The following is a 10,269-nucleotide window of genomic DNA, read 5'->3' on the forward strand; positions in this document are numbered from 1 at the left end:
TCATTGGATTCATCAAACACGAACGCTCACTATAAATTTAAGCGAAAGAAACAACCTACCACGTCTATTTCTTATTGAATTCCATAGTAACCTCTGTTCTCCTATTCTTTCTAATACCTCCTCATTTCCATCCTTCTCTATCCACGGTATCCTCATCCTTGGCTTGTAAAACTACATTTCGAACGGTTCTCACACATTTTCTTTTCCACCACGCCCACCGTCCATGTTCCGCAACCGTACACTTTTAACAATCTTTTTGAAATTCTACATTAACCGTTTGCGAACAGACCAGACTTCTTTTTGTTGAAAGCGACTCGGCCCTGCGCTATCCTCTGTTGTATATTTCTACTGCTCCTTCCATACTGAGATATCCGACTTCCTAGATACCGAAAATAATTTACGTCTTCTAATTTTTGGTCTTTTATCTTTATATTCGCTCTATCCCTGCTTTTTCTACCCTTACATACTACTATTTTTGTTTTTTTTATTTTCAAACAATTTTGTCAAAACCGCTTCTTTTTTATATAAGGCTATCTCCAAGTCCTCCTTGCTAGATGCTAATCATCTGCAAATCTAAATGTACTAATCTTTGCCCCTGTATATCTATCCTTACAAGTTGTCCCGTCTTAATGATGTTTATGGCGTATTCGATATATATACATATATATATATTAAAAATGGGGGTGACAAGTGTCCATTCTTGTCTAACTCCCTTCCTAATAATTACTTTTCTGAATTGCTGTTTAACCTGTATAACTGCATGTTGCTCTTTATACACACTATGATCACTCTTATATCTCTGTATCTCGTCCCTACATTTTTAAGTGTATTTAACATCTTATTATCAAAAAACGATTTTTTTCCATTCAAAATGTAGTTATTGCAATTACTTTAAATTAATAAAATCGATATATGCAAAAGGCTATAAAAGCTTTGACAAATATCACAAAAATGATATGTTATGTAAAACAGAATGAATGTCAACTAACTCCAATAACTTTATTTTGACTTTGCCAAAACATTCGACACAGTGGGCCATACAATATTATTGGATAAACGATAAATAAATTATGAAATCAAAGACAATGCGCAACAACCAACCAACAACTATTTAAATAAAAAGTAAGAGCAGGTAATTATAAAAAGATAAAGAGGTGTATTCCAGGGCACAATCTTGGTAATTTACAACATAAATAAATGACCTCTTTGTAGACAATAGAGACAAAATAATTTCTTGTGCTGATGATACATCAATCATATCAGATTTGAATGTATTATCATTGAATGTGCAGAAAACAGTATATATAACTTTGGTATCTGCAAAAACATACAAATAAAAGGTTTCAGACTAAACAGAACATTGCAAATATTTAGGAATAATTTTAAGCTACCTTATTTCAATCCAAATTTAAAAACACTGGATATAAAAACTAAAAATATGGACAAGAACTCAAAGTTATAATTTAATACGTCTTATGGTAGAACTGCGAAAGCATATATGATTATTCCCCTGTTTGTATTTTCATTTTGCTATTATGAATCACTAGCAAAAAACTTACCTTGATATATGTTACAATACACTATACTAAAATATTAAAAACTATTACTTAATACAACTACTACTACTACTTTACAACTACAATCTTATTTCTGAATTGTATATGTATGTAAAAATTATGGTTTAAGATTCAGTATTTCTGAATGTACGGTAGTTATAAAATGAAACTGATAAATTAGTGTATATGTCAAAAAGGTATATTCTGAAATTAAGTCCATACCTGTTTTGCTTCTGGTGGAAATATTGCTTGTAGTACAAAAAATGATTTAAAGTATCTATTGCTTCAGGAGACATTTGACCTTGTAGATATTGGTTTTGTATTGAATGATACCTTTTGATTGAGCTAACATACAAATGACATGCACCAAAAACTATTCCATGGTTTTGTATTGAATGATACCTTTTGATTGAGCTAACATACCAGTGACATGAACCAAAAACTATTCCATGGTTCTTAGCACTGCTAAGGTTTTTTGTTTTTCAAATCTCTTGCAGCTACAATACCTGCAGTTGAAACAATTCTTCTTTTCCCCTCATATGTTTCCACTGGATGCAATACTTTTTCATCTTTTAATGGGGCTATTCCCTCTGCCTCCATTCCTCTACCTGAAGAAGGGTAATTTTTTATATTAGTTGACATTGGAATTGAGACATGAAGTTTAGTCAGGTAGGTAGTACTCACCAATTAAAGTAGTGTGGTAGTATTTATTAGAATTTTGTTTACTATTTGTTTAAAAATCAAGGTGACTGAGATACAGGTTGTTAAAGTTTTATTAATCGGAGGAAATTCCGGTAGGTAAGGACCTGGCTTCAGCCTTGCGTCAGCTGTTCCCGCCAAATATCGTTAGTCCTAAAAGATCTCCTCGTAACATTATTCCAATATATCAGCTCTATCATAAATCTACCTAACTAAACAATGACGTCATCAATGTATATTTGGCAAGAACAGCTGACGAAAGGGCTACTACCAACCGGAATTTCCTCCAATTAAGAAAACTTTAGGAGCCTGTATCTCAAGCTACATTGGTTTCCGTATGGAATTAATACTACCACACGATTCTACTTGTTGAGTACTACCTACCTGACTAAACTTCATGTCTCAATTCCAATGTCAACTAATGTAAAAAATGACCTAAAGAAGTTCTACAAAACATTTTTTTAGAACTTAAGTTTCACAACAAGAACAAATTAAAATACTTGCCACTTTCGTTGGAACCTTTGTTACTTCAGGAAATAGAAAGCGGCTTTTTGACCTTTAACGCCTGCAGGAACTGTATAATCTAGGTAGAACATTACAAATTAATTTGACCCCATAATGGTGAAGACTGTACAGCACGGTTTTTCTGTGTTGGACAGAAAACACTCTTTCCTTTCTAACCAGCACTATTTCAGAAAATAATTACTTATTGTAAAGCATGATTGAAGTACTTAATACATTACTTACTTTCAGGATAGGTAAAAGTACTTCTCACAAAAATTTTAAAAATAAGTTATGAAACTACTATTACTCAGTATACGCTATAACTAGTAGGGAATTCCGCCAGTAATTGCAACCGCCGGCGCATCATCTGTTGTCGTTTCACTAAAATGTATGTCGCCTAGTATGTCGGTAATGCCGATTTTTTGTAATTTAAAAAAACTTACGTGGGGTAAACTTAGGTGTCGCCGACGCTCGACATTTCATATCCTGACTGTGGGCCTAGTCTGCCCTAGTAGCATAGATAATAGATACACAAAGGGTAGTAGGGTCTTGTTACCGCTAGCATGCCGCTAGCAGTACAAATCATAGATTAAAGAAATATATACTGTCAATTATAACCTACAAATATTATGAGTAGTTATGATTTTGTCTATGGTGATGTCTTAATAAGGATCTTACCCTTTGTGTATCTATTATCTATGATACCACAGCTGCATACAGTTGTCAATAGTTGTGTACATAGATAGTTGTGTACCTACAAAAATCGTTACACGTCAGCTGCAAGTTTTCTATTCTGAATAATTTCAATACAGTTCAGGATGTCAAGACAACAACAAGAAACGGACGAACTGTTCGAAATTAGAAACTATTTTTACATTGGAAATTATCAGCAATGTATAAATGAGGCCCAGAAATTAAGAAAGGTGAGGTTTTGTTTATAGACTTACTACTTGCTCATTGCAGTTATTTGTACTTTAGCCAACTTCCCCTGATATTGCTATTGAAAGAGACATTTACATGTATAGGGCATATATGGCACAAAGCAAATTTTTAGTGGTACTCGATGAAATAAGTAGTTCATCTCCACCAAGTATACAATCGCTTAAGATATTAGCAGAGTATCTCTCAAATAAATCAAAGAAAGAGGGTGTCCTTAAGCAGTTAGAACAAAAACTGTCGGAAGGATCAGTAGCTGGCAATGATACACTTGTTTTAGTAGCTGCTACTATATATGAACAAGAAGACAATTTGGAATTAGCTTACCGAGTGTTGCATAGCTCTGATAGTCTTGAAGCATTAGCATTCATTATTGATATACTACTGAAACTAAACAGAGTAGATATTGCAAAAAAGAAATTAAAAGAAATGCAAGATAAAGATGATGATGCCACTTTGACGCAATTAACCCAAGCCTGGGTGAACATTGCAGTGGTAAGTATAATATTTATTAATAGTAATGTTTTTCCTGCAATAACAGCTAAAAAATATTTTTTAGGGAGGTGAAAAGTTGCAGGAAGCTTATTACATTTATCAGGAACTAGTGGACAAATATGGTTCTACTCCTTTACTTTTAAATGGACAAGCAGTAACATTTATAGCACAGTTAAAGTATGAAGAGGCTGAATCGGCTTTACAAGAAGCCCTGGACAAGGATTCTAACAATCCTGATACTTTGATTAATTTAGTAACTCTTTCGCAGCACACAGGCAAATCTCTCGAGGTAAATTTGAATGCATTAATTGATCCCATTCTAATTAGATACATACTAGCAGTACATCCAGGCTCGCCGCAAGCGGGCTTGCATGGCGTGCATCGCACACGGGCGGCACGTTCAATGGGGCGCCAAATTCTCATCATTGTGCAGTTTTTGCAGTTGCAAAATATTCTTACAGTTTTTAAGAAAAGTAGAGAATGTTGACTTGACCGATCCTTATCGAAACAGATGAGGGTCTCGGAGATTGTTGGAATCGGAATGTTCCTTTGTAAACAAAATTTTCTCACACTTTTATACACTGCAAATAACAAGAATAGTTCATTGTACTTATAAAATATGTTGGTATTTGTGAAATTAAGGTTATTTTAACTGAATACCAACAGCAATCAAAATTCTATCAAACGTTACCTTTTTAAATATTTTCTTTTTATTTTTAAAATACTCAATTTTTGGGATAATTTTTAGTAGTGTATTTTTACATTGTCCTAATCAAAACACAATAACACAGTATTTAGTCATTTTTTTCAAATTAAATACCTCCTGTAACCAAAAAAAAAAAAGGACAAATTTTACACATATTTTTTACATACCCATTTATGACAGTAGAGTAAAAAGAGTAGGGAGTGGGGGCGGCATGGTTTACGGAAATAATTACCCGAGAATCAACCTCGGTAAAAAAGCCCCAGTGTAAATTTTCCCAGAAAAGAATGCCCCATCGACACAAATCTCTACTTATTTTAAACGAGAGCCAAAACGGCATTTTCTCGTTAAAAAGTAGTGAAAGTTATACTTAAGGTCCCATTCTTCCGAAAGGGCATATTCTATTGGGTTTTTTTTATGGGAAATTTTTTTTCGGTGCTTTTTCCCCGGGGAATTTTTCCCCTAGATTTTAGCGGCATAAGTCGTTTTGCACGCAGGCGTTCAGGCGGCTAGCGGCGGACTTGAGTATATCTACTTCCATTGTTAACTGTAGACTGTAGTATTTCTCATATTTGAAGCTATTTACTTTCAAATTAAATCTAAAGCACACATCCGCTTATTATTTATATAAACTGTGCTGTAGATCATAGAATCAAGTAGGAAGATATCTTTATAATGCTATATTATCAAGCATGAAAGACGAAATACGACTGTGTACAATTAGCAGTAAATATCAATAGATGATGATATACTGGCAATAACTACCTATGCTGTGCTGATAAGAACTAATAAGTTCGAAATCCATTTCTGGTAGTTTTAATAAATTGTTAATTAAGAATATAATGCCCTTTATTAATTATATTAAATTGTTATTTTATTTATAACAGGTTTCAAATCGTTACTTGGCACAGTTGAAAGATAAACACAGGGATCATCCTTTCATAAAAGACTTAAGTCAAAAGGAAAACGAATTATAATTGTTATAACCAATAAANAAGACTTAAGTCAAAAGGAAAACGAATTCGAAAGAATTTGCCAACAGTATGGACCCAGTAATCCAATTCAAGTTTAAAAAGTATTAAAGATGTTTCATTTTTTTTATTATACTGTTTAAAGTATGTTAAAACAATTTTATTTTGATTAATCCATATTTAAATAAAACAATGTTTGTCTATTTTTATGTTTATTATAAAGAGATAATTCTTCATTAATAATAAAAAAATTCACGTGAATCACGTTCTGCAAGATTTTTGTTTTGTGACAATATTATTTATTTATACATAAAAAAGAATTAATGCTTCAACCGGGAATGGAACCTCAGCCATCTCAGCATTAATTATAAATTCATTTAAATTAAATGTTACCTGCCTTAACGACGGCGTATTGTTACTAATTTAAATACCTTTTCGCACTTTTACAAGTTTTATTTAACTATTTGCTGTCTAATCAACACTTACTATTAATTACTTATAAATTCATCACTATATGATCACTTTGTCACTTCTTTGTTCTTTCTTCTTCTATTTATATCGCCTCAAACTCGTACTCGTACTGACTTACTCGACAACTATAGAGACAAGCCGTGTTCTAGAAAGTTCTAGTATATGCCGTCTAAAAACCTAGTCTTTGTCGCTGCAGCATTATGGATAGCTTCAAGTCGTTCTCGTAGTTCGCCTGTAAGTACTGGAGTCTCCAGGACGATCAAACATCATGTCCGCTGGCAACTTGAGTTCTTCCCGAATAAAATTCTGGCTGGTGTTCTTCCAGTTGTCTCATGGATGGCGAATCTATGTCAGGAGGAATTGTAGTAAGTGTCGGTTTGAGTCAGTTTGGTTTTCGTTGACGACGCTTCTTAAAATGGTTTTCAGAATAGCGTTAAATCGTCCAGTCATTACATGAGACTGTGGATGTAAGGACGTAGTCCTCGTTTTAGCAATGCCGATTAGTTCAATGATGTTCTTGAACAGTAATTGGTACTCCATATCGGCTAATCCAGTCATTGACAAGCTTCTCGGCAACGGTATGTGCTTCCTGGTTCGGTATCGCATATCTCTTCGGGTTACTTGCTAAAGCAATTCACGAATACGGAGATGTATCTGTTACCGAAGTCCGTCACTGAGAATGTTCTGCCACGTCGATTGCGATTATCTCAAATGGCGCTCCAACGATTTATTGTTGCATTCGTCCACGACTCCTTGTCTTCGGTACCTTACTGGCGGCGCATGTCAAGCATTTTCTTCACATCAGTTCTACTTCGTGGCCTATAAAAGTCTTCGCAACGCCGAAATGACCTTCGCCGTGGTCTGCTTCTAAGACTACTGAAATTTTTTTCTTCGGAAGTACCACTTGGAGCTTGTTTGTGGTTCCAATTGGACTTTCCCACATTTGTTTCAAAACGCCGTGGTCCAAGTTAAGAGAAGTCTACTGCCCCCAATAAATTTTCGTTGTTTGACTTACATCTGCCTACGATGGTCTTAAGGTTATTTCCATCTCATTCTTTTCTCTGGTCTTCGATTAATGCCTTATCTTCCCAGGATTCCGCAGGCTGAACAGTGGTTAGATTGCAATAGATTGGTGCCAGTTCTTCCTTCTCTGCAAATGAACAATGTTTAGAGTTTTCTACGCAAGATTTCTGGGATAGTGCATCTGCTTTGCCGTGTTGTTTGCTTGGGTGATGCTCAATGTCAAACTCATACCCCTGAAGTCGTTGCAACCATCGTGCAATCTGTCCTTCTGGGGTCTTGAATTGCAGCAGCCACTTCAGCGAGGCCTGACCCGTTCTCAAGCGGAAATTCCGTTAATACAGGTATTTATGGAAATGTTTGAGAGTTTTAACTACACCTAGTACCTTTCCATCTTCTTCTTCTTCCATCTTGTACTTGGGACAACTCACTACCAAGCCCCACATAACTTTGTCACTTCTTCGCTCTTTCTTTTCTTTATATCACCTCGAAGTCGTACTCCTACTAACTGATTATCAATTTCGCGACAATTATTTATGGAAGCTAGCCGTGTTCCAGTATTTGTTGTTTAAAAACCTAGTCTTCTTTGTCGTTATGTATGTTAAGTTGCACATGTGACAGCATAGAGCTGATTTTTGTTTAGTACTACTTGAATGGAATGGCTTAATCCCTGGAGCGTTTACACTCTCCAATGCGCGATGGACACAGTTGATATTGTGGTAGGGATAGTCAGTTTGATCGTCATGGTTTCGTAAGAACATGACGGTGTATACAAAATCTCCCTTATTATCAGAAATAACTTTAAATCCGATACGTTAGATTCGGTCAGATTAACAATGGTTTTCACCCAATTTTGGAAATGGGTAAAACGTTTTCAAAAGTAATTTAAAATACAAATTGTAAAATAGGTGAATCTACTTCACTTAAAGTGCATTTTAATATTAACGATACGATTAAGATACCCCGGGGTGAGTTTACTTGTACAATGCGGGCCCGATTCGAGGAACAGCACAAATACCGAGCGGCACGCTGCATCTCTTTCCTTCCGAATGCTCTTTCTTTCTGTCTTTCTCTCAAAATATCGGGGGTAAGCTCTTTCTGTTGAGCTATACCTTTCTAATGATACACTATATGTTTCATTTTCCTTTATAATAAATACTAAAAAAAAATTAACCAAACTTCAGCTCATATAGCTCACTGAAAACACACATTTAAGTAAGAAAAAAATTTGTTGATCGAAAATTTGAAGATCTGACCCTGTTTATTTCCTAACGAAGATGGTTTAATAGAAAAAATCTTTAAGTGTGGAATGACTGCGGAAGCCATTTTTTAGTTATGTTATAAGCAAATTACGGAAGCGCGTTCGACGATTCAATTAGTGAAATAATCATTATATAAGTATAAAAATATAATAAAATATATATAAATTGTTTAATAATGAACCATTATTTAGTCTAAAAAATCAATAAATCATATTAAATAAAGCTTTATTAATAAAATATAAGTGTCAATAACTAGGCTCAATTTTATAGGTATGTCGCAGTTATTGACACTCACATTATTACCTCTTACTCAGCAGGACATTTGTTTGTTGACATCCATAAAATGTTTCAAAATTTGTATTTATTATGATTATTATGATTTGATATACTATTTTCTGTAATTACAGCGATAAATATTCATTTAATATTTTTGTGAATAAACTAAACATTATATTCACTGTTATAAATAATTCTTTCAAATACGAAAATGATTGTTGTAAAAGAAATTTCATCTTTGTTAGTGTTAAAATGATTATTACTATGATAATTTTTACTTTCAATTGAATTATAAATTTTATTGATGATACAAATACATATTTTTGTTTGTTATTTTCAGGAGTTAATTATTTTTGTTAAAAATAACAATATCTTACTTATAATAAATATTTAATTTATCTTTAATGAATACTTAATTACTTATAGTTTATTTAAACTTGATAATACATAATTTAACCGAGAGAGAATCATTACCAAATATGAGTGTCAGAAACTAGGCCGATGGCAGTGTCAGAAACTACAACACAAGAAATTTTAAGTGTCAGAAACTGGGTCTTCAAACATCACTTTTTAAATCATTAATTAAAATTACTAATTCGCTTCAAATAATTATATCGCGTATATGAGTTTTTCTAGAAACTCTGAACTTGTTTATAGTATAAAAATTATTTATTCTAATTACATATTATTTTAGTTATCGTAATATAATCTCAGCTGTCATTCTTAGCGTGTCAGAAACTGGGCCTTTTACCTTATAGTGTGTACGAGTAGCTTCATTTCGAATCATTACAATTCGAAGCATTACAATTTCAACCCCGAATTACCTTGAACCATCCAGTATGTATTATTCTAAAGTATTCACTCCAAAAGTCTTCGACTTCTGATCAAAAGTTCTAACCGATACCTACTATACCTAACTCTAGTCTATATAACTTTTAAATTCTCTGCTGGCCTCAACGTTCTAACATTCATATGTACGTACTTATTATTTATAAATTCTCAATATATATATACTCATCCTAATTTTAACAAATTTATTTGTTTTACCATTTGAATTAAATAGATAACCTAATGCGATAGGCTAATTGTAGGAGGAGTTGCATTAAATAGACATATCAAACAGCTAAAAGATATTGTAGTGACCACGAGCGTGATTGTGTGCGATCGGGCATACGTGTGTGTGAGCGGCTTATCGATTCGCCGACTAGCCGCTGGCGCTTTTCTTCATGTGCGCTGTATCTGTAAACGTGTGTGTCGTACCTGCGTTCCGGGAAAGCAATTAAACCGTTCAAAGAAAACGAGACTTCTCTGGACGGCTGGAGAACGTTCCCGAAAGGAGGCAAGGGAGTATAAAAAGGAAGAGACGATCGCCGAAG

General features: G+C 33.9%; 1 protein-coding gene across 2 annotated transcripts; it reads left to right on the forward strand.

Moving 5' to 3' along the window:
- The first annotated feature begins 3,406 nt into the window (after positions 1 to 3,406).
- On the forward strand, positions 3,407 to 6,037 carry LOC112906376 (coatomer subunit epsilon-like). 2 transcript variants are annotated; one of them, XM_025980351.1, is made up of 5 exons: positions 3,407 to 3,682; positions 3,738 to 4,190; positions 4,255 to 4,479; positions 5,781 to 5,843; positions 5,894 to 6,037. In XM_025980351.1, exons 1-5 carry the CDS (start codon positions 3,578 to 3,580, stop codon positions 5,963 to 5,965), a joined length of 918 nt encoding a protein of 305 aa, XP_025836136.1. In that variant the 5' UTR covers positions 3,407 to 3,577; the 3' UTR covers positions 5,966 to 6,037. The 2 variants fall into 2 exon arrangements, with proteins under 2 accessions (XP_025836136.1, XP_025836135.1); XM_025980350.1 differs by having other exon boundaries at positions 3,414 to 3,682; positions 5,781 to 5,855; positions 5,906 to 6,037.
- The last annotated feature ends 4,232 nt before the right edge of the window (positions 6,038 to 10,269 follow it).

Source organism: Agrilus planipennis, unplaced genomic scaffold (genome assembly GCF_000699045.2).
Source record: "Agrilus planipennis isolate EAB-ADULT unplaced genomic scaffold, Apla_2.0 scaffold260, whole genome shotgun sequence".
NCBI classification, from domain to species: Eukaryota; Metazoa; Arthropoda; class Insecta; order Coleoptera; family Buprestidae; genus Agrilus; species Agrilus planipennis.

Coding starts and splice junctions, on each gene's coding strand:
- LOC112906376 (XM_025980351.1), top strand. CDS start 3,578: ATGTCAAGACAACAACAAGAAACGGACGAACTGTTCGAAATTAGAAAC. Junction 4,191..4,254: donor CCTGGGTGAACATTGCAGTG/GTAAGTATAATA, acceptor AATATTTTTTAG/GGAGGTGAAAAGTTGCAGGA. Junction 4,480..5,780: donor ACACAGGCAAATCTCTCGAG/GTAAATTTGAAT, acceptor TATTTATAACAG/GTTTCAAATCGTTACTTGGC.